We start from the raw sequence: 24495 nt of genomic DNA, 5'->3' as shown, positions 1-24495 counted from the left end.
TCCCCCAAAGATCGCCACTTCGCAAATTGTTGACATGCCTCTGTTATTTTAATGGTCTTAAATCGTACGTCATAAATGAAAACCTACTTACATTTTTCTAATTTATTTTAAGAACTGCTACGAGGACAGTGGTTATTAACTTTAAAATTTAATATCGAGTTTTATTTGTTCTTACAAAAGGTTACCGGCCCAAATTAGAACTGTTTGTATTGTTAATGGACTGCGCCTGTCGCGTTTGGTGTAGGTCGTAACCCCTTTACTGTATCAACTATTAATAAAATGGATATTCCAACACTTTTACGAGACAGCAATGTATTTTTGAAGATAATCCTAAAATGAAACTGTTGTTAGTCTGTTTACGTGACAGGTTTGTTTCAAGTAGCTGACCCAAAGCATTAAACCTTCCGTTTTACCCTTACTTTGCTGTTACAAAAATGTATCATCTCCAATATGCAATTAGTTATCGAGATCTTCTTGATTTTTATTTAGTTCCCTTCATCTTGTAAAACAATGTATTTTGCCAATAGTCAAATATTAATAGGAATAAAATGTACAGCAATAAACCCAATTCCTTTGCGGCGCTGTGCCAAGTTCTGTGTCAACAGTTCCATATACCAGTGTAATAAGATTTTGATTTTAGAAACTCCAAAAAACTTTACTTAAAAAGCAATAACTTATTTCTATAAAAAGTGGTAAACGGTAACGATTCATTTATGAATGAAATAAATTTAATATCTAAACACGCCGTTTTTTCAGATTTCAAAGTTAGTCATTTTGATGGAACGAATTTAATCACGCGAGCTTTTTATCATTACGCTTTTAATTTAATTGTCTGCTATTATTTTTATTCCTATCTGTGTTGAATGATGACACGGACGGCCAGCGCTTGAGGGGAGGGTAATCGCGAACACTCCCTTGTGTAATCACGTACAACACGCACTGAACGAAATAAACACTAATACATATAAACACGAGCACAATCACACATTTACAATTGTGTACGTGTGTAGGTATGTCTATCACTTAATTAAAACACGCGAAACCTTTCCCGCGAAATGAAATCAACATTAATTTACACGTATAAAGTAAACTGATGCAGTCATCCAGGGCAGGGATGGCGGGTGTGGCTATAATTGTGATTAAAAGGCGTCGATGACCACTGGCTGGCCAATGTTACTCACATTGATTACTTACGTATACAACTTTATTAACTAATGGACTTTTTCATCTTGTTTTAATTCACTGATATCAAATTATAATTTACTATTGTATTTAATCTACTAGTTACTAATAGACTTAAAATAAAGTTCTAGTAACTTCTTTCTTATCTATTGTATTATATGTTTCTTTTTATACATTGTTTAGGTCTATAAATGTAGTTGGTACTTACGTACTGATAACTACGTAAATCCGATGCATGATTATCGCTCACTGAAAACAGGTGTTTTGTATTTTGAGTAACCATGGTCCTTTCATGGAGTCCTCCTTAAACTTGTCTATAGGTTATTATTTATCGATATAAAGATAAAGTTTCATTATGTGAGATAACAATTTTTTTTTCAAAATTTCTAAATCTAAGGCACTATTTAATGCAATCGTCTTCCAGGAATATGTTTACATGTGTTAATGATATGCGAACAGCTAAACAAAGGTACCGTTCATTCAAAGTGCAAATGCAAATTAACGTAAATACGCGCTAGTGATGCGCCGAGCATTGGCCAACATTCGGCATCGAACATCTTATCGGCCGCCTGATTCACAAGGTCGCCTCACAGTTCAACTAGTTAACCGGCTGCCTACATTAAATATGACCTCATCAGATGGAACAAGCTTGTTTTTACACCGAGATATTGGCGGGCACATTCACAATAATTTTTAAAGCATTCTAATTCTCAGTGAGCGAAAATTTTACGTTTATTTTTAAGGTCTTTTTTGTGATATTGAAAGTATCGAATATAGTTGAAGTTTTTGTGATGAGAAGAGGCGAAAAATTGTTTTTACGTTAAATTTTAAATCAATCTTTGATTATTTCTTAAAGTATTATGTTTTGAAAAAAAAAATGTGTTGCGAAAAGATAGAGTTTTGATAAGGCTATCGCGATAAAATAGCGACCGATTGTTAAACTGGTGCACATAAGTGCATCGTGATTGAAAGCAAGATAAAAAAGTTTATTATTTACTAGCTTTTACCCGCGACTCCGTCCGCGCGGAATAAAAAAAAAGAAAACGGGGTAAAAATTATCCTATGTCCGTTTCCTGGTTCTAAGCTACATGCCCACCAATTTTCAGTCAAATCTATTTAGCCGTTCTTGAGTTATAAATAGTGTAACTAACATGACTTTCTTTTATATATATAGATAGATTTTTAGTAGTTATTTGCACTCCAAAATACTTCTTTACAGAGTTCATATTAACCTCTGGTCTGTTTCAAATTTGGAGATCCGAATCGAATACCAGATATGACGTTGTCCCAATAACTTTTTATTTCCATAGAGTAATATTTAGTTACGGCAATAATCATTCAATAAAACTATACTGAGGTTCTTTTTTATCTTATTGTCGCAATGACACAAGTTACAATTATAATTGTAATGAATTAAACATTTAACCAATGTAAGAGTTTATTTAATTTTAATTGTATTTGGCTTCCTAAAAGGTGTAACGAAAACTCGCTTATCGATATTATCACTGCGGAACCAATGTAACTTTGCATTAGTTTGCGATAAAAATGGCAAATGCCATTCACCTATTGCCTACTTATTGCCACACATGTCATAAATAATAATACTACCCACCGATAAATCTTTGCCACACCTAAAGTATTTTTCGAGCCCTATATTTTCCGTTCTTCCTTTTTTAAACATTAACGATATCATATTTTTGCTAGGGGATATATTTTTTGGTTACAGATCTAACGATCTAACGTCATTTGTTAGTTAACTTAGCCGTCAAAAATCTTCCAGATTTTCCACTTGAATACTATATATACATATTTAGTTTGATCATTGTTATCAGTGACCACCCCTTTCGAGGAGACAATCGTGGTTAGTTTTCTATTAAGGAGCGGTGTGTTCACGACACGTATCAAATCATAAAGTAATCAGAGCATTTACAGTTTACTACACTGTTTGTGTTACGGCAATGAAGTAACAAAATAACCATGTTGAAGTGTTTATAGCGTCTGTGTTAAGATTATCACGCCTAGAGTGGTTACCCATTACACATGGAAAAGCCACGATACGAAGATCAAATGCCCTTTATCTGGTTTTAAGAATTACGACGTAGTTGAAAATTCTATGTCTACTTTGATTATTCTATGTGTATTTAGTAAAGGTATTTTATTTCATTACTAGATCTCCATGATTCTAGTATGTGTCGTAGATGCCACTTAAACACGTCAACTCATCTTGGAATAAAAAAGGGATGTAAAAATATAGTTTTTATTTAGATAGACAATCGTAAATTAAAAAGAAAAATTCGATTGAATCAGCTGTTTAAATTTAATTTGTGCCAGTGAAAGAACTGTCTGTGGAATTGCATAGCCCAAATATTTTTAACTTTTACTTCATATTTTTATACTGTTATATTTTTAGGATCTGTGTTACGTCGTGTTAATACTTTAGGTATACGTATTTCCTGTTAAAATTTGAAATGTTTTTGTGAAACTTAAACGACAATTGTATTTTTGGTAAATGTATAATTACTAGTTTCTATTTTAAAAATTGATTTAAAGATACGAACGTAAAATATTCGTACAATTTTTGTGCAAAATTCTATATTCTGGATACTAAAATAATTTAGGTACTTCTGTACGTATTGAATATTTCATTTCCAACGGGGAAGCACATATGCGCCAAAGATTGAATCTGAGAAAAATATTGACTACACAGTCAAAATAAAACAGCACACTAACAAAGTAGTACTTTTAGATATTTCTGCTAGGTGAACGACATCGTCAACTGTCGATTTAATACGAATGAACTACGCGGGTTTTGCTCAGTTTCTGCTAAGTTTATTAGGTCTGGTGGATCTTAACACCTAACAATATGTATAGCAAGATACCGTAATCATTATTTTAATTAGCAAAAATACTAAATAATAAGTCTGTGGGCCTAAAAATACAGCAATGGAGCAAAAATAGGTCATAATTTAGCCTCGGTGATAGTCGGTTGTCCGAAGCCCTTTCACGTTCCTATCTGATGACTAGAAACAGTTCATTATAACGGTTCTTATGTCCCATTGCTCTTATTGCACCTCGCTACAAACTTTCTTATTGAATTCGAAGTTTACGGAACTCGAAGTATAATTGTCAAACTTGTAGAGACTACAAAATGATTTTAATTTGAATGCTGAAGTATAATTAGCTATTTTCGTCTAATTATGAGCTTTAAGCGGATTTTAAGAGCTCGAACTTTGAAATTTCTACGATAGGCAACAAAAAAAGGTTTTTTACATGGGTTATGTCTTGTGATATGACATCTATTAATTGCTTACAATTTATTCTTAATACACTCGTGCAGCTGAATTTATTTTGTTTGAACATATAGTTTTTTTCTCCCTGTATCATCAGCTTCGTCGCACTAACAACAAGCTAACAAGACGGATGGTTTGATAAAAGCCGGGTCACGCTTGCAACATTCTTAAGACAAACGATGTAAACAAGTGAAAGATAAATGCATTGTACGTGATAAAAATATGTATTATAATGTCTATTGCAAAGATTCGGACCTCTAGTACACTTGTCAGTTGTATGAATATTAAAGAAATTAGTGAATGTTATATATTCATGTTTTTTTCCGATTACAATATGCGGCGACGACGTTGTGCAAGCTGATAGTTGTGGGAGCATCGGCAGTGAGATGTATTTTTAATGTACACGCCGCCTACGCAGTTCACGAGGAGTTACTGTCGGTATTGTTTATAAGGGTAGTTATAAATAAAGTATAAATAAATCAGTACGCATCTGAAAGTCGCAGCTTTATTACGTCTCCCTTGTCGACATGGCGCAGCCGGTAGGATTATCGATTTAAAGTTTAAAAGTAAAAGTGGACAAAATATTGTGCAGTTATAGTGAGAAATTAGCGACAAATAAAATATAGGAACATTAAATAACAATCGTGTAACAAAAAAATGGAAGCCGTACTCCCTCCACCGTCGCCATTTTGTTATACTAATAATTTGGACAATTTAACATCAGGAAACTTATCGGAAGAGTGGAAAAAATGGAAAAGTGCATTCCTTATTTATTACGAAGCCTGTGAATTAGCGAAGAAGAGTGAAAAAGTTCAAATTAATATATTTTTGCATTTGGTTGGCGAACAGTGTAGGGAAGTGTACAACCAATTTAACGAGTCTTTTTCAAATTTAGGGAGACTAATAGAAAAATTTGATAACTTTTTCAAGGCCAAAAAGAATATTACAGTGCTCAGACATCAATTTTTTACCCAAGAACAACAAGATAATGAGTCTGTCGAACAATATGCTTTTCAACTAAAGAAAATGGCGGCAAATTGTGAGTTTGCGAACTTGTGCGACGACCTCATAAGGGACCGTATAATTTGTGGGATTACAGATAATTCATTAAGAGAACGTTTGTTAAGAGAACCGGATTTAACTCTTCAAAAAACATTAGATATATGTAATCTTGCCCAAATATCAAAAGTGCAAGCTGGGACAATTAAATGTAAAACCGAAGAAAATAATGCATACGAAGTAAACAAACGTAATGAAAATAAAGACATCTGTTATGAAAACTACGAGTGTGACGCAATGTGGAGATTTCAGCGTGCAGGCGCAGCGGAAGCAGGGCGTGCGCGCGGGCGCGGTGTTCGCGGCGTGCCATGGCGCGGCGGTACATCGCGGCGTTGCCAGCCCGCACGCCCCGGCGGCGTTTACGGCATGCATTCTGCGTCAAACAATTTTCGTACTACGTCTTCGACGTTTAATAACGAAAATGTAAATTCGAACAATAAGTATGTGAGACGTGATAACAGTTCAAAGTGCATGAAGTGCGGCATAACTCATGGTTATAATCAGTGTCCAGCGTACGGAAGGAGATGCCTTAATTGTAACAATTTAAATCATTTTTCGCGAGTATGCAACAACGTGTACGAGGTGCAGTCGGAGTTCCCACAGGCTGACCAGTCCCCTGACCAGGTAATTTATTATTTTCATGAACCCAATAGCAAATGGTGTGTAGATTTATTAATAAACGGGAATAAAATTCAATTTAAATTAGACACAGGGGCTGATGTGAATGTGCTGCCTAGAAGATATTTACAAAAGATAGGTATGACAAGTGACAGTCTAATGAAAAGTGCAGTTAAATTACGCGGATATTCCGGCGGGGACATTAAAGTTGTAGGTCGGTGTAACATAAAAGTCAAGTACAAGGATGTTAATTACATCTTAGATTTTATTATAGCCGATGTAGATTCGCCACCAATTTTAGGTTGTCAATCCTGTCAGGAATTAAATTTAATAAAACTGACATTAGCAATAAGTAAACAAAGTAATGATAATTTTAAGGAGAAAATTCTGCACGAATATAAAGACGTATTTGAAGGTTTAGGATGTATGCCAGGTGAATACAAAATAGCTATAGATAAATCCGTTCGTCCGGTTGTTCACGCACCGCGAAAGTTGCCTGTGGCCATTAAAGAAAAGGTAAAAAATAAATTAAATGAGATGGAAATGCAAAAAATTATAAGTAAAGTAGAAGGGCCGAGTAATTGGGTGAGTAGCATGACTGTCGTACGGAAACCAAACGGTGATTTACGTATTTGCTTAGATCCTAAGGATCTTAACAAAGCAATTAAAAGGGAACACTTTCACTTACCCACGCTAGACGAAATCACAACAAATTTGGCAGGTTCAAAATTTTACAGCACATTAGACGCCAAAAATGGGTTCTGGCAATTAAAATTAAATGAAAAAAGCGCTGATTTATGCACGTTCAATACAGCTTTTGGTAGATATAAATTTTTACGTTTACCGTACGGGATTTCGTCAGCGTCAGAAGTATTTCATAAAAAGATGTACGAAAATTTTGATGACATTGAAGGTGTGTGTTTGTTTGTCGATGATTTATTAATATATGGTAAAACCCAGTATGAACACGATGAACGGTTAAAGCGAGTGCTAGATAGATGTAGATTAATTAATTTGAAGTTGAACAAAGAAAAATGTAAATTTGCATTAACGGAAATTAAGTATTTAGGTCATAGAATCACTCAAAATGGGATTCATCCCGACGAGTCACATACTTCCGCGATAAAAAAAATGATGGTTCCAAAAAATAAAAAAGATGTCGAAAGGTTTCTTGGTTTGGTTAATTACGTCGGTAGCTTTATTGCAAACTTGTCAGATAAAACACATTTACTACGACAGTTGTTAAAAAAGGATATAGAATGGCACTGGACGCCAGATCATGCCAGGTCATTTAATGTTCTAAAACAGTGTCTTACCAAACCACCTGTGTTACAATATTACGATGTCAATAAGCCAGTAGTGTTATCGGTGGACGCGAGTAAAAACGGTCTGGGTGCTTGTTTATTACAAAATAATTTACCGGTTAGTTATGCATCTCGTACGCTTACTAAAGCCGAACAATTATGCTCAAATTGAAAAAGAATTGTTAGCCTGTGTGTTTGCATGTGAAAAGTTTTATTCTTACATTTTTGGTAAATGTGACGTTACGATTGAGACAGATCACAAGCCCTTAGTGCACATTATAGTGAAACCCATAGCTGAGGCACCCCCCAGGCTACAAAGAATGTTGTTACGTCTTCAACGATACACATTCACATTAAAATATAAGCCCGGTAAATATTTGTTCATAGCCGATGCATTGTCGCGCGACGCGGAGCCGGTGAGTCATGCGCAATTGAGTAATTACTTGGACACCGAAGCGCACGTCTCTGCGGTCATAGCTTCGAATCCACTCACAGATTCTCATTTTGTAAAATTACAGTATTGCACACAAAACGATAATGAATTGCAGACATTAATAGAACTTATTAAAAATGGTTGGCCCGAGCATAAACAAAAATTAAATAATATTGTTTCTCCTTACTGGTGTTATAGGGATGAGTTATCAACTGCACACGGTTTAGTTTGGAAAGGCGACAGAGTCGTCATACCAAAAGTCATGAGAGATGAGATGCTAAAAAAAATACACACAGGGCATTTAGGTTTAGAAAAATGCAAATTAATAATGAGAGAGAGCATGTTTTGGCCGAACATAAATAGTCAATTAGAAGATTACATAAGTAAATGTCAAGCGTGTCTTACTTTTAAAAACGAAAATCAAAAAGAAACTTTAATACCGCATGAGGTACCAAATAGGGCTTGGCTGAAGATAGGGGCGGACTCGTTTCATTTTCAGGGCGAAAAATATTTAATCGTCGTTGATTATTATAGTAAATTTGTTGAGGTAGTTCAAGTGGAATCGCTCAGAAGTGATGTTATAGTAAATCATTTAAAAAATATATTTTCTAGGTTTGGAATTCCTGAAACAGTAATGTCAGACAATGGCCCTGAATTCAATTCTAAAGAATTTCGACTTTTCGCACGCGAATGGAACTTTAAGCATATAACATCATCCCCTCGATATCCACAATCGAATGGGCAAGTTGAAAGAACAATTCAAACTATAAAAAACATTATGAAAAAGACCCGTTTAGATAAGACTGATTTTAGACTTGCGTTACTACATTATATAAATACACCTATAAGTACAACATTACCATCTCCGTCTGAGCTTTTATTCAGTAGGAAGTTAAGAACAACAATTCCTTACCAGCCTCGTCTACTCCGCCCTGTCATCTACAGGAACGTAAGAAATAATTTAGTTGATAGACAATTAAAACAAAAATATTATTACGATAAAAGAGCTAAGGACATGTGTGACCTAGTTGTAGGTCAAAAGGTTAAAGTGCGTTTCAATAAGCAATGGGTAAGCGGGGTCGTACAGGCAATCTTAAGTAAGAGGTCTTATCTCATAAAATTGAACAATGGTACGACATTAATTCGCAACCGTAGACATTTAAATCTTAATACAAGTTTAAAAAATTATGAATCATTAAACGACTCAAATAGCGACACTTACGACGACATAACAGTTAACAATAGTTGTCAGCCGGCATATTCACATCAGCCTAACCAAATCACAACTCGTTCTGGCAGGACCGTGAGGCAGCCTGAGCGGTGGGGATACTCCGCGCCCGGCACAGCATCAATGTAATTGGAATATACTCGTACATAAAAATTATTTTGTATTAACTTTATATTATTGTAATTGAAGCCGATATAATAGTTTAATATGGCTAAGAAGGCATATTCACAGTATATAGCTTCTCTGTAGATTATGTATAATTGTTCTCGTTTTCTTTTTCCATTTATTATAATTTTACATCATTAAAGTTTTATAGTTAACTGTTAACAGCTTAAAAACGTAAATTTTTATTTTAATATATATAATTTTTGTGATAAGTATTAGTAAGTATATGTTAGTTAAGTATTATTAGTGTTATTAGTTAGTTAGTAAGTATTAGATAGTTTATTTCATATTATATCGAAAGTAGTAAAATAAATAATGTTATAACAAAACATTCAATGGAAGTAATGAACAAATAAATAATATACATATAAATGTAAAGAATAGTAGTGTGCACTTTAATACAGTTAAAGTCTAACCGAAACTGCTATTGATTACCTATATAATTTACATGTTACAAACAAAATATTTCTTTGAAAAACAAAGAGGTTTTCATTGTTTTAATTCATACCCCAAGAGTATTGTTACAAAAATTACCTACAATGTTTTATAAGGCATGTGTTAGTCTAATTTAAATAATATATCGATGGGTAGTTGGAATAATGTCGCAATGGATATTGCGACAGTCTTCGGGTTAAGTCAGATTCGGTATCTACGGACCTAAATACACCTTATATATTTTTTTTACTTAATTCTGATGAAAAATGACAAAAATAGAAAAATCACTTTGTACATTAATTGTTTGTTCCTGGTAAACGTTTAGAAAAATATTACTGGAACAATACGGTTATGTTGAAAGTGAAATTTTTGTTTCAATTTTAGACCAGCAATTGTAATTACGGCTTTCTTCCAGGGAATAAAACATGTAAACATTAAACGCACTATACATTACTGTACCTACTTTGATGTTAACAGATTCGCACTAAACATTGCTGTACCTACTAAACTATCGTTGAGTCGTTACTCAATGGCAGCAAATATTAAATCACGCACAAGACTACCAAACTATAGTTATTTTATTTGTATTACTGAAGATAATAATCTACAATAATTATTTTACAATTTTATAGTCATCTGTTCATGATTCGAATTAATGTACCTGTGTCAAAATTTTTGTTTTCTGATATTTTACAAATGACATGTACTTAAATCATCATCATCATCAACCTGCCCTTATCCATAAGGAGGGTCGGCACAGTATGTACTACTCCTCCATACATCTCTATCAGCCGTCATATCTGAATTTACCCCCTTCTTACGCATATCCTCTTTCACACAATCCATCCATACTTTCTTTGGTCTTCCTCTACCTTTATAGCCATCCACATTCAATCTCATTACTTTTTTGTTTATATGATTATCATCCCTCCGCATAACATGTCCAAACCACGCTAACCTTCTGCTCCTCAATTTCTCGATAACTGGCGCTACTTTCAAACTTCCTCTGATATGCACATTCTTAACTTTATCTTTTCTTGTCACACCACACATCCATCTTAGCATACGCATCTCAGCTACATGCAATCTTCTTTCATCCGAAACCTTGGTGGCCCAACATTCAGATCCGTACAATAAGACAGGTCTTACGATTGACTTGTAGATCTGTCCCTTAAGCTTGGTTGGCATTCTTGGATCACAAGTCACACCGGTGACATGTCGCCATTTCATCCAATCTGCATTTATTCGGCTTTTCACATCCCGGTCAACACCACCATCGTATTGGACGAGTGAACCGAGGTACTTAAAATCGGAGCAGGTTGGTAGGTCAACACCATTTAAAGCGATTGGAGAAAAGCTGGTCGGACCACCAAAATCGCAGAACAAATGTTCAGTTTTGGTTCTGCTGATTTTAAGACCAGCTCTCTCCAATTTATCTCGCCATTTTTCCAACCTGCTCTGCACCTCGCATTCATCCTCCCCGACAAGCACGATGTCATCAGCATAAAGCATACACCAGGGTGCTTCCTCCTGTATGTCTGATGTTAGCGCATCCATTACCAGGAGGAAGAGATACGGACTTAAAGCCGAACCCTGGTGTAGGCCTACCGAGACACCAAACCTGTCACTATCGCCAACAGCGGACTGGATGTGTGTATTGGCTCGACAATATATAGCACGAATAAGCTGCAGGTATTTCCCAGGCACTCCTTTCACTTTCAAAGCCCACCACAAAACCTTCCTCGGAACCCTATCGTATGCTGTTTAATATCATTATCATCCGCCAATACATTTCCTTCATCGTCTTTAATACACTTGATGTGGTTTACATCTCTTGCATTCCTTTCTCTCTCTCTTGCTATACGGAACAGGCGTTTTTGTCCCGGCGGGCTGTTCAGGGATTCATATAATTTATCTTGTGCCTGTGCCTTAGCAGTTGCGATGGCTTTCTTAGTAAATGACATGTACTTAAATGTCGCAGATAATATATATTTATTAACACCGAAATACGAGTAAAACATAATGGTGACATCTTAGAGAAATTTACACGTTTAGACGTTGTTTCTACGTATTCTACAGCTGAATCTGCAACTCTTCCTGAATTACAAGTAGCTTACAACGAACCGGTTCCTGTGTCGAAAGCTCTGTACTCTGATCTACTGAGTCTTTGTAACAGTCATGATATTCCACAATATTATCACGATTTCTATAAATCTTTGGCATGTGGAACCCACGAAGCTGCTGAGGTACAGGATCCGCTACAAGAGTCAAGTCTTTAGACGTGATTTTGCTTTAAATATTTTGGTACCCAATTTTTTTATTATGTTAAGATAATACGAATGTTGGTTTAGATGAGTTTATTTCCTACAGTTCCTAATAAACTAGTCTTAGTTTATTATAATTAGAGTAGGTACATTTTATAAAATAATTTAATTTAAATAGCACAAGTTTTAAAGTTAAGCATAAGTACCTTTTTTATTAGGAATTCTTAATTTTCATGGATAATATAAGTAAAAAAGTCTTATAAAGTCACGAATTTGTCATTTTAATTATGCTACTTTGATTCAATAAAAAATGATTGTTTAATAATAACATAATGCTCTTTATTTCTACCACTTTAAATGATCCATTCTTATATTTCTAGTAAAAAAATAATAATAATAAAAGCACTGTCAATAAAAATAAGATATTCACGCAAAGATAAAAGATTAAAAAAAAACATACAACGATGAATATACAGTAAAATATGAATACCGTCCACAAAACGCTCATCAAGTTCAAGGAATAAGAACACAAACTATGGTTACTGTATCCATCGTGTATCCTATAATACACTGAAAAAAGCTGTAACATGTTATTACTGTATCAACATTCATTTTTTTTTTCGTGGAACAAAGCTGTAAGTGACTATTATGGGAACAACCTTTCGACATAAATAGCAGCAATATGATCTTTACCGATTTTTTCCTATTTGGATAAAATATACAATCTTGTAACTGCAACAGTACTTTAGGCAAAAAATAACGAACAAGGTGACATATAATTTATTTTAAGATATTCAGTGGTTTTATAGTTATTCCATAATTTCATTAAATATTTTTTCCTGAACATTTTCATTTTTACGATTGCGGCTTTATTCCCGGTACCCATCGATATAATGTTTTTTTTTTCCTGTTTTTCTATATTGTTGTACTTTTTTTTTTGTTTTTGTTTAAAAGGGGGTTGTCGGTATTGTTTATAAGGGTAGTTATAAATAAAGTATAAATAAATCAGTACGCATCTGAAAGTCGCAGCTTTATTACGTCTCCCTTGTCGACATTACGACGTTTATTGAGAGTAAAAGAATATGCTCCCCGCTATATATCACAAATATTCGATTTTAAGTGTACCTCGTCTACGTTTTACAAGATATTGTACCGAATAGTATCTGTACGACGTACTTTTATAGCTTTAGATAATATATCTTTTTACGTCTATCTCATTGTCGCCCCGTGAAGCCTGAACGGCTTGATCAATTTCCAATTGTAAGGATTCGTACTTTGTACGCAGTGTCGTAAAGGTCAGTTGGGTTTATTGATTCTTTTAATTGAGTAAATTGCTAATTTGTCTAACACAACACTCATTCATAAAATAAATTAAATAGCTTTCATGAGAATATTCTTTAAATATTTTTGTGGTGAGGAAATCATTGCTTCTGATCTTAACAGTTTCTTTCCTTTGGTATTTAGAATGTAAATACCAATAATTTTATTAGTAGACATAAAATGTATACGGCCAGATTCCGGTTAGACAGTATTATGTTATATTAAGTCTATTTTTACAAGAGCTCTCTCTCTCTCAAATATCCTCTGGTAACGACTGAAATCAGAGATTTTAGTAACATCGAAAGAAACGAATTAAAAATGAGTAACTAAATTTTTACGGCTGTTTACTTAACTCTAGAAACAATGATTCATTAATAACGCTAAACACTGACCGAGAATGTACTTGACAAGTCTCAAATATCATATGCTTGTATTACTACCTTTTATGAAGACGACGCGACGTTAATAAATGCGAGAATTGCATTCCATAATTGTATGTAATATCTTAGATTTTGCAGACGCCTACTCGAATAATTATTCAATTAGGTAACCTAACTTCGACTTAATTATTATCAATGTTTATTAGTTTATGGCATCCTTGTTATAAAGATGAGTGTATCTGTGTGTAATTCTTTAAGCATTAAAGTGCGGGAAGTCGTTAAAAATGAACTTCAAAGGCAAAGTGATGTTGTTTATCAAAATACTTTTCTTTTAATATTACCTTGGAAGCATCGGGAAGTTGGTGAAATGGGGCGAATGTAAAACGGTGCAGAACAAATTCCCGCGGTGGCAATTCACGATGGCGAAATGTTACACTGACATTTCGCTCTGAATCCCGACGGATTTTATCGTTATGCTTAGTAGATTTTCTTTCTGGTTTCTCAACATCTTTTCTTCTTTTCCTTGGTAATTCGAAACCAAAAGAAACATATTTTACGTACTTAATTTTTGCCATTTATAGAAGCAGAACTTATACATCCTGAATATGAATGAATGAAAAAAGGCTATCTATAAAAAAAAACGTCTGTTAATTTGCATTAATACCTACCATTTTTAATTAAATTGGCCGGATATCTATCATAAATTATACCATAACGCATTCTATTAGTTTTTTTTTTTTGCGTTATAAATTAAAAACAAATCTTTTAGTACCATATAACCATGACTTAAAGGAAGAAAAATGATTATTCAACTCATCATTTAGAGTGAATGATCCGATTTCCTTTGAGAGATATTTTTTTTTAAATATGTCGACATGATCAAGCATGTAATAATTGCTTCAACGATCAAACCAACGATTTCTTGTTATGTTCCGTAAAAGAGATTTTTAAAATCTTGATTTATCTGGATATTAATTGCTTTGAAGCAGGAGATATATGTTATCGCGTTTTCGTGCACTATAATTATTCACGATTTCAAATATTTCTTTAAAGGCCGATACCGGCCTTGCCTTCCGTGATTTGAGGGTTAGTTATCAAACAGAAAACACTGAAATGTTGCGGCTGCAATGCATATAATAATATAATCTCAAACGATGCCAGAGACCGTCATCCACTCACACTCTTATGAGGCTTTGATAATTATGTTTTATCGAACAATATTCGTCAAGAATTAATAAACAATGAAGAAGTAAGAAAAATAGAAAGACCTTTAAAATTTGTAAGTCTATTTTAAAGACTAAAAGATAAATAAAACATTCCACATATACAACACCACAACTATTTAACATATATTTTAACGAACTGGACAAATATACAACGTCTGTCAGTTTAAACGTACCTTCAACATTCGTGTGCGTTTACTCAAGCCGGTCAAGGTCTGACTACCAGCCGAAACAGGAGTCCGTGGCTCGAAACATGCGTGTGTTATATGCTGACGACCCCGCTCGATACTCCTTAATTTAATTTCTCTTGGTAGTTTTGCAAATTTTTTTTAAATGAATGTACAATATTATTCGCTATGTAATCTTTTCTACAATTCGTACACATTTAAGTTTGAAGTGGTTACTCAAATGTATTTTCCGTATTTTCGACCAAAGAGTACTAGATTCGCTATCCTTGCTTTGGAACATTTCAGTTATTATTATTACAGTTATAACAGATGTCATATCACCTGATCCACATCATACTGCCTCGGGACTTTGCGATTGTCTGTGGGAAATATATTATGTACTTATGTATACCTAGTAAAAGATCTATAAAACTCCTTATGGTCATCGCACATGACATATGGCTTCTGCAATTTATGTATATCTATCGATTTTTTTTTCGCATTAACACAATGAAACATTAAAATAACTTATACGTCTGACCTTTTGCCACATCTCCGGTAATCTTTATAGGCCAGTCGATAACATTGGACTACAAAATATCAGACGAATGTTTATGCTTACGTTGTTTTTAAAGAAAAAGTAGAATAAATATCTGATATCTTTTATTATGAACTCAAACAATATACGAACTCGGACTTTTAATCTTATACTATTTTTCACACAATGTTTTCCTCTCCGATATTTATTTTTTGACGCATTATTTTAGAAACAAAATTCAAACAAAACCTTATAAAATAAAGATAATGTGGTTCTAATACATAATTTTAAATTCATCACATCAGGATTTCATAATAACTGACGCAACATACAATAAATCTTAAACGTTCTTTGTGTTAAATTTTGCTGAAACTGAAATCAATATAGAATGTTTTATTACAGCCATTGCCCTGCGACCGTTCGGATTATCATTAATATACTTGCTGCTGTACTTAATAGCACCGCTAGCGCAAGTGCCCGACACCAAAACATATTCCGGTAAGTCGCCATGTTTAATTAAATTGGTTGTTAAAAAAACAAGGATGCACATGAGAAGCACTTCACCTTGCCTTCGAATTTCATAACACCAGGGTTCTTTAGTTAGTTTCTAAGGAAGGAATACGTTCTATTAAAGTAACCTAAGTTATACGCTTTCTTTAAACGTGCAGAAGATCGCAGAAATGATAAAAGTAACTAGCTACTTGAGTTAATCTGACAGTTTTAATAACTTTTGAAAATTATAATTGTGTCTACGTGCACGTGAGAGAAAGCTCGATATTCAGATATTTGCCTTAAGTTCTTATGATTTTGAGTATGAGCCTTTTAGTATCAATTAAATTATTATTAGCATTTTATGTGCTTACTATTCGTGCCTTTGGTTAAGGAGAACGTCTGTCAACCAACTTAGTTTTTTGCAAAACCTTCTTCCAATAAAAAAAAATGTGTCTAATTTTACTCTTCATTCTTTTGCTTTGTATTGCTAAGAACCTACATAAGTTTCTGTAGTACTGTTACTTATTACTAATAATAATAAATGTATATAAAAAATGCATAATTAACGTTGTAGGATGGCGGGGCAGGTTCCTAGTGCTGAACTTTGTGGTATCGTTGCTGGTGCTGTTGACGCACGCGGCATGGCACAGCGTGCTGGCGGCGTTCGGCCCCTACGGCTCTCTGCTGGACAAGCTACCACTGCTCAAAGACATCGGCTACAACCTCGGGCTCGTCTCCTTCTCCGACATCGAACCCCTGATGGCAATACACTATGTCGCACCTGAGGTATTTATCTAGGTTAGGTTTTTTTGACCGGTTTTCTTACGTGCGATTACGAATATGAAGTCTGTTTTTTATTGAACATAATAACATTTGGTAACATTTAATCAGCATCCGGCGTTTGTTTTAAATTTCTCAACATGATATCAACATGAATTCGTTTGATGTTTACAATAAATCAATAAACAAAATTTTTGTTACAATTATAATTTATAATCAATTGAACTATGATTGAACACGCAAAAATTGTTTTTAAGAAACTGTAGGAAAAATGACATGATATCTAACATTAGTTGGAAATTCACTCGATAATTCTTTATATTGTAATGATGTTTTCAGCTGGTCGCAACTGGGACATCGCTAACAGTGTACCTTGTGGTCCGACGTCTGCTCACCGTGACCAACCCGGACGAACTGCCGAGGAAGGATTCCAAGCACCAGCGGTACCCATTACTTACCAGTGCAGGTACTTACCGTTTCTTCTTTTGTAAACGCTATAAATCTGCGGGTGTTAAATAATAAAGGAATGTACCTAACCCCTTAAAGACAGTCGAGCACATCATGATATCCTAATCTTACTAATATCATAAATGCGAATGTTTAGATGGATGGATGGAAGTTTGAAAGTATCTCCAGAACGGCTCAACAGGTCTTGATGGAATTTAGTATAGATATAGAACATGGTCTGGAAGAATACATAGGCAACTTATTAAGTTTTTTAATTCAGCAGACAACTAGTAATTGAATAACCGCGAATGTGTGCATTAAGAATGGCACGAGTAGGTCGATGTCTTAAATCTACACCCACTACGATTTTCAGCTAAAACTAATGTATGTTACACAGTACATTGCAATTTAACGCAAGTGAATGATAAGAATTGAGTTCAGTAGTATCGAAGCACAATGTTTATTTTAGAAGCTAAATATAAAATGCGTGAATCAGAACCGTCTGGAGCGGCTCGAAATTGTTTAGAAACTTAAAAAATCTATTGACATCATGAACTTATTTATTACTCTACGTTAACATTTTACCATCCATTCTGAATAAATGGCTTAGGTAAAATTTTACCGAAGAATGAGGAAACAAAAACCAGGAAAATTTATGTTGCCAAAATAAATGACAGTGATAGAAATGTAAACAAATTGTTTAATAAATAATATTAGTACATTTAGTGAATCACCAGAAACCGTTTGTAGCAAAAAGAAATTATTAAGAATGGTGATTTTTGACACATATGTACAATTTAATTAGTAAATGATGTAACTATACTGTAATTGACAGGCAAGTACATAGCGTTGTTCCTGATAATGTTCTCTGGGATAATGCGGCCGAGCGTTACTTCGGGAATCTACTTCCTGGTGTTCATGAGCGCGGCGACGGCGTGGTCGCTGGGCCGGCCACTGGAACGCGGCTTTGCGGTCGTCAGCCGCTGTCTCATGGCCATCATGGCCGCACACATTACTATCTTACTCGTCTATCAGTGCTCCTGGATCATTAATATTTACCCACCGGATGAGAACTTTGCTAGGTGAGTGAAATCGACAAACTTAAATAAAACCAAAAGTTCCTTTCCTATTCGTTGTTTTGATGAGAAATCTGACAAGGATTTAGTCATCGTCCCTGAGTACTATTTACAATTAATGTTCGTCGATTTAAAGTGTTTTGTGGTGTGCGCGAGATTACATATATTTTTTTATTTCTTGCAGATACTTTGGTTTAACAAAATTAGTCATCTTAAACGATACAGATTCAGATAGTTTTACGTACGAAGTGACCGACGACCACATGTGGGCCACACTCGCGAGTCCCCTAGTTATACTCTTTACCTACTTCTTCCTCGCAATCGAGAGCCGCGAACTGTTCAAGCCAAAGGTATGTACTAATACTTGGAGTTATTTTACTATTGCAATATGTTATGATACTATAGGTTCTCTCTATTACTAACATGATTAAACATACGCTTTTAGTCTCATTATTCGAGTTTGGCTGTAACACTGATGCCGTTTGATTTGAATCGCCTTCGTACCGCTGCCGTAGACGTTGGATTCGCCACCTTATGTCATAGTAATTTTCTTTTTGTGCAACCTAACCGGGGGGGTGTAGCCGAAGAGAAAGACCCTAACCGGCGTAGAGGCCGGGAAGGTGAACGGTTCATTGGTGCGCGGCGTATCGTTCCACCGCAGCCGTCGCCTCACAAGGGACAAATGGAAGAGCGCAACTAAAAAAGTTCGAGTAAGCGCGCGCGGTCTCACGCACTAGTATCGTTGTAGTGAACTTTGTCATTTTATTTACACACGTAATCTTGAAGTTTAATAAACGTCGCACCGTTTTATTTGTAGCTGTAAAATGCGTCTAGTACTTTGATTATTAGTTTTATAAATCAATAGAAATGTGTTAGTTATTTGTAACATTTTTATGCACCTTTAATATTTGCACCTCATGCATCAGCTGAACACGATAGATGAGATGTTTCGTGCTAACCTTTTCAGCGATCCGGTTTTAGGTTTTTTTAATGTATGGCGTTACTTCCTTAACTTTTTATATGTTGTTTTTGCAACCTGCTTTAATTCTTTTGTAGGTTGCATATTCATACATAAATTCCCAAGCACTGCGACAGGACGTCGGTGAGAACACACCTGTATGTATTTTCTATTTCTTTTCGTTTTCACTCTTGCTTTATGTGCTGTAAAAGATTTTGAGACATCTATTTTGTCTGCTTTAATCGCTTTTTTCAATTTATTTGTCTATAATCATGATTGAGGCTGTTCACGCTTGCGCATTGTTGTCCTTTGTCACACATTATTAACATTTTGATGTTTGATGTTGCATTTTAATTAATTTAAAATACTATTACACAATAATATTATATTTAGTGTACCTCATTAAAAAGTATCTTAATATGACTTGTAGTATATTTAGTATCCGGAAGATTACTCTGTGAATCCTCTATTTTTGTAAGACGTTATAGTTTCTTATATCGAGGTCATAATGGTATATAAAACCTAATATTTGGACACTTCATCTTGTAATTATTTAAATATAGGTACAGCTGATTTTTTGAAGTCCTTACGCAAAACTTTGTATGTATTTTGATTTGATATTGGCAATGAAAGTTATCTTGCAAAACAACGCTAAATTAACTGAGTTTTCCTTTAATTTAAATATTAATTATTATAAATACTAAATTTAAATATCTACATTTTATCCTCAAATTTAAATTATTTAAACAGTTATAGAATACATTTATCGGAAATCAAAACGCTTAAACGTTGTATGTTATTCGTGAACGCTTGCATATGAAATTGAAACAATCCAGAAATCGTAACGTTCTGGACGTGTTGACAGTTGATAAGTGCGACGTCGCCGAGCCGGCGCTGGCCGAGTGTTCGCTCCAGATCCGGTTCGCGTCAACTGCACCAGGATTCCACGGGATCCGTCGTTGTCCCTGACGACGGTAATATGTTTATCCTATGTTTAATAATCACTTCGAATAGACAGTACCAAAAAATATCAAGTAAGAGAGAAAAAAACTTTTTAGGTGACGAAATTACTTTCGTCAGCAGGAATGAATTGGGACAAGACTGTCCTACATTTTTTTTTTGTTTTTTTTTAGAATCTATTATCGAAGAAGAAGAACCGACATTAATGGATGATGTAGTTGCAGCTATTATAGACTTCTTCCAAGTCTTGATCAGGTAAGTTTAACGAAGGGTCAATTTTAACAAAATTATTCGTTGATATTCATTCAATGTGACACGTATAAATATATATTCAATTGAAACTAAATCATACAGTAATAAGGGTAAGGTATTTATTTGTATGCACATTGCGTATTGCTATTACAAGGCCTTCCTTATTTGTTTTCGCCAACGTCTTGTGTTACATATTAAATCAAGTTGTATAAAAAGTATCGTTTGTTTTATGTTATAAGTAAGTACTAATCAAGAATTATTTATCTTACACAATGAATTGCTCAAATAAAATACTAAGTTTAACTAAAAAAATGTTAAGTTATAATGACCATTAATTAGTTTGGAAAAACATATTAATATTTGTTTCGGTGGCGAGAAATGATAGGTACGGGGAAACAACTTACGGAAGAGTGAGTTAAAAGTGAAACCATCGTTGGCATTTTTGGGCATTTATCTAAAGCCGTAAACGAGCAATCTTATTGGATTATTTTTTCATCAGCTAGATACGGTTGGAATATGTATTCTACTAGGAAGTAATCCATGTGATATGGTTCCAGATCATCGTACATAGCGACGACAATCACGATGATGGCTTGGAGCATAATGTTCCACTCATGGCTAACGTTCGTGTTCCTGATGTGGGCCAATATGGTCTGGTTATGCCATAACCAGCGCTCCTTCATGCTCAAGACCAGCCCCGTGCTCGTCTTCTACGCCATGCTGCTGCTTATCGCGCAGTATATATACGGCATGAACTTGTACGAAAGCGAACTACCGTCTAATATTACAGTACGTAATGAAATTAATAGTTTTTGTACAGTAAAAAGTGACTTGTGAATTGATGGTTAGAGTTCATTTTTGTGCCACCATGTCCTTTTACTATTGATGAAGTTAAAACATAATTTACATTACTGCTGCTACACTGACAAAAAAGTCGGTAATATGTTCGTTATGTAATGTGTCAGGAGGTGAACCTGCGTCAGATCGGCGTGGGGCGGGGTGAAGGCGAGCCGTGTGTGCCGCTGCTCATCAAGTCGCTGTTCACGTGCATGTTCTGGGTGACGCTACGTCAGCGCGTCCACGAGCTGCGCGTGCGCCGGCAGTCCGCCGCCACCGCGGACCTCGCCGCGCCCCTGCACCTCACCGCGTCCACTGCAGGCGCCGGTATTGTCTTTTTCTATGTTGGTTAACTTCTTCTCATAGATGAAGAAATCAAATTAAAAATACTTTATTTTTAATACTTTCCGAATCTTTATAAAGTGCGACGTAAATAGAAATTTTGAAGAAGATAATTTGATTTACTTAATATGAAAGCAATTCGAATTTGTGACTTTACAGGGCTAACTTTTGGCAATGGTCAGAGACCTACATTTTGTTCATTACGTGTTTAAGTCAGTAACAACAATAAAACGAGTGTATAAGGCAAGGGAATGTGTTAGGTGTGGAGGGCGCTAGTGAGGAGCCGCGGTCGCGCCTGCTGCGGGCGCTGGGGGCGTGGCTGCGCTCGGCCTGCGCCCGCTACTGGATCTACGTGGTCGTCATCATGCTGTTCGTCATCGGTGTCACCGGCGAGCGCATGACCATCTTCCGCATCATATACATGTTCCTCTTCCTCGCATTTATATTGATGTTCCAAGTATGTACTACTTACTACTGTACTTAAGGTACTTCTTACGGGAAATTGTGATTTATGAAGATCTAGTCGTGAAGCCTAAGCTTATGTTTTAATGTTTGCGCGTATGATATAAAAATATTATATTTAATTAACAATAACTTTCTACGTATTAATTAATTTTGGAGCGGACCTTTTCACTTTTAAATAAATCACTTTTAATTAGCCTATATGCTCTTCTAGGCTATGTTCCACATCTATGCCAAATTTCATCAGATCCGTTGAGCCATACTGGAGATACCTTTTAACAAACATCCATCCATCCATCTAAACTTACCAGATTACATTAGAAAGATTACCTGGTACAGAAAACTAAAGGCCGCCTACATTTTTGTTGTGTACAAAAAATAATCATATTATGAGCGTGAACGTTTGTTTTTCGCAGATAAGTTGGTACTGGTGGCGGCGACTAATGTATATGTTCTGGATAACTGTCATCATATACTCGATGATCAATCTTATACTGATATACATATACCAGTTCGATAACTTCTCCAAGATGATAGAGAAATATCTTCTAATAAATGAGAGATTGTAAGTGAAACTATTTATCGTAACTTCATTGATTTATTTATGTTTTTACTTTTTCGTTGTTATTTATTTGGACGTTGTTTTTTTCAGACAGCACGATTTAGGCCTGGAACCATATCATCCCGCGGACTTGTTTGTCAAACTGTTGACACCTACGTTGTTCCTCATTATAACTATAATGCAGGTTCATTACTTCCATAAAGACTTTCTGGCACTCTCGGACCCAAACACGACGTAAGTACTATTGTTCTTAGTAAATATTATTGTTTACATAAAAAAAAAATATTAAAAACTCTGATATTTTTTTATTTGCAGGACAAATAGTGTCGCTACTCGTCGAGAATCTAGTCATCCTAGCCAAGCTGGTACTTCCACAATAAAAGATGTATGGCATTTATGTTACTAGTTGTTTTATAAAACTTTTAATGAAAAAACATGGTGTTTATTTTTTATTGATAGTGTAGAGCTATATTGTGTTTATCTTCAGTTTCCAGCGTTACCTTTGGAAGAAGACCATGTGGGTTCCGGGCCCAGCGGAGAAGACTCTAAGACGGAGAACATGCGAGGCTCCAGGCGCTCTTTATATAGGTAAAAATAAGAATACATGAGTTGCTAAGAAAGAGTGGTGTGATGTATACACTAAAGAGGGAAAAATTATGCTGTTTTAATCCAAGTTTTGGTTTAGTGTTTCGACAGTATGAACCAATGGGAAACCGTTTTACAATTGAACAGAAAGTCGTCGCGTAGCCGGTCGTACGCGACGGAACGCGGGTCGCGCGGGTCGCGCATGTCGCGGGGGTCGCGGGCCGCCACGCTGCAGCCCTGGCTGCTGGCGGCGCTGCGGCGGGCGCGCGACCTGATGCAGAGCGCCGCAGACCGCGCCTTCCTCTTCCTCGACCTGCATCTCCTCAAGGTCATCTTCCTCGCCCTCATGTTGCTCTGCGTCATGAACGTGAGTACCACTACATTAAGTTGAAAAAAAATATTGGGTCAATTTGGTTGAAAAACGTTAGAATGATGTAATTAGTGTCAACTTTTATATCTCTGTTTTATCATAAATACTTGTTTTTGTTTAAGGTTTGTGCCATGCATGTGCCAATTATGGTTATAATTTCACCTGCTCTGTTATTAAATTCTCGAAAACAACGTTTCTGCGTGCTGTTGATATCGACCCTTATCAGCATATACCTAATGGCGAAAATGGTATATCAAATCGAATATATCAAGCATTCATATTTTGACGTTAACTGTACTGCGGTGAGTATTTTTTTTATTTTTTTAAATTTTGTAGGCAGTTGCCAAAAAATTTCATTTTTTTTTTAAATTTTGTTACTTTTTAATATTTTAGTCTGATGATAACATAACGACGTACAACAACGCGGAGTGGGTGGGCTTCTACAAGGCGACTCACGACCGCCCTCTAGTTGTGTTGCTCAAAGGATACATTGGACTTATTGCAGTATTTACCTTCTACTCCCTTGTCAGTTACAGACAGAAGAATATAAGGTTTGTTACATTAATTTTTATTTATAGTATCTTATAATTATTATACCTGATCTTTATTTATTTTTTATATTATAGAGATCGCGGTCTTCTACCAAGTGGTGCGGAAAAATTAATGTTCCCAGAGATAACGCGCAAAGAGGCTGACAAAGATTTAATACATTGCATTAAGTACTTGGTCAACTACGGTTTCTACAAATTTGGTGTTGAGGTACAAA

The 24495-nt window shown here is 35.2% G+C and overlaps 1 protein-coding gene across 8 annotated transcripts in view; it reads left to right on the top strand.

Annotated features, from left to right (window-relative positions):
- Nucleotides 1-24495, top strand: part of LOC106713314 (piezo-type mechanosensitive ion channel component) — a 52803-nt gene that overhangs the window by 3347 nt on the left and 24961 nt on the right. For 7 of the 8 annotated variants that reach the window (XM_045680818.1, XM_045680745.1, XM_045680713.1 and 4 more), the window contains exons 3-21: nt 16009-16104; nt 16673-16884; nt 17218-17344; nt 18161-18407; nt 18586-18751; nt 19458-19517; nt 20225-20333; nt 20493-20574; nt 21129-21360; nt 21537-21735; nt 22011-22207; nt 22629-22777; nt 22865-23008; nt 23090-23159; nt 23262-23362; nt 23507-23726; nt 23852-24031; nt 24123-24280; nt 24356-24488. In XM_045680818.1, coding sequence (XP_045536774.1) covers nt 16009-16104; nt 16673-16884; nt 17218-17344; nt 18161-18407; nt 18586-18751; nt 19458-19517; nt 20225-20333; nt 20493-20574; nt 21129-21360; nt 21537-21735; nt 22011-22207; nt 22629-22777; nt 22865-23008; nt 23090-23159; nt 23262-23362; nt 23507-23726; nt 23852-24031; nt 24123-24280; nt 24356-24488 — 2882 coding nt within the window. The remainder of the gene's footprint in view (nt 1-16008; nt 16105-16672; nt 16885-17217; nt 17345-18160; nt 18408-18585; nt 18752-19457; nt 19518-20224; nt 20334-20492; nt 20575-21128; nt 21361-21536; nt 21736-22010; nt 22208-22628; nt 22778-22864; nt 23009-23089; nt 23160-23261; nt 23363-23506; nt 23727-23851; nt 24032-24122; nt 24281-24355; nt 24489-24495) is intronic. The other variant, XM_045680788.1, reaches the window with a different exon arrangement.

Source organism: Papilio machaon, chromosome 1 (assembly GCF_912999745.1).
Source record: "Papilio machaon chromosome 1, ilPapMach1.1, whole genome shotgun sequence".
Classification (NCBI taxonomy): Eukaryota; Metazoa; Arthropoda; class Insecta; order Lepidoptera; family Papilionidae; genus Papilio; species Papilio machaon.
This window is presented reverse-complemented; position numbering and strand designations above follow the sequence as displayed.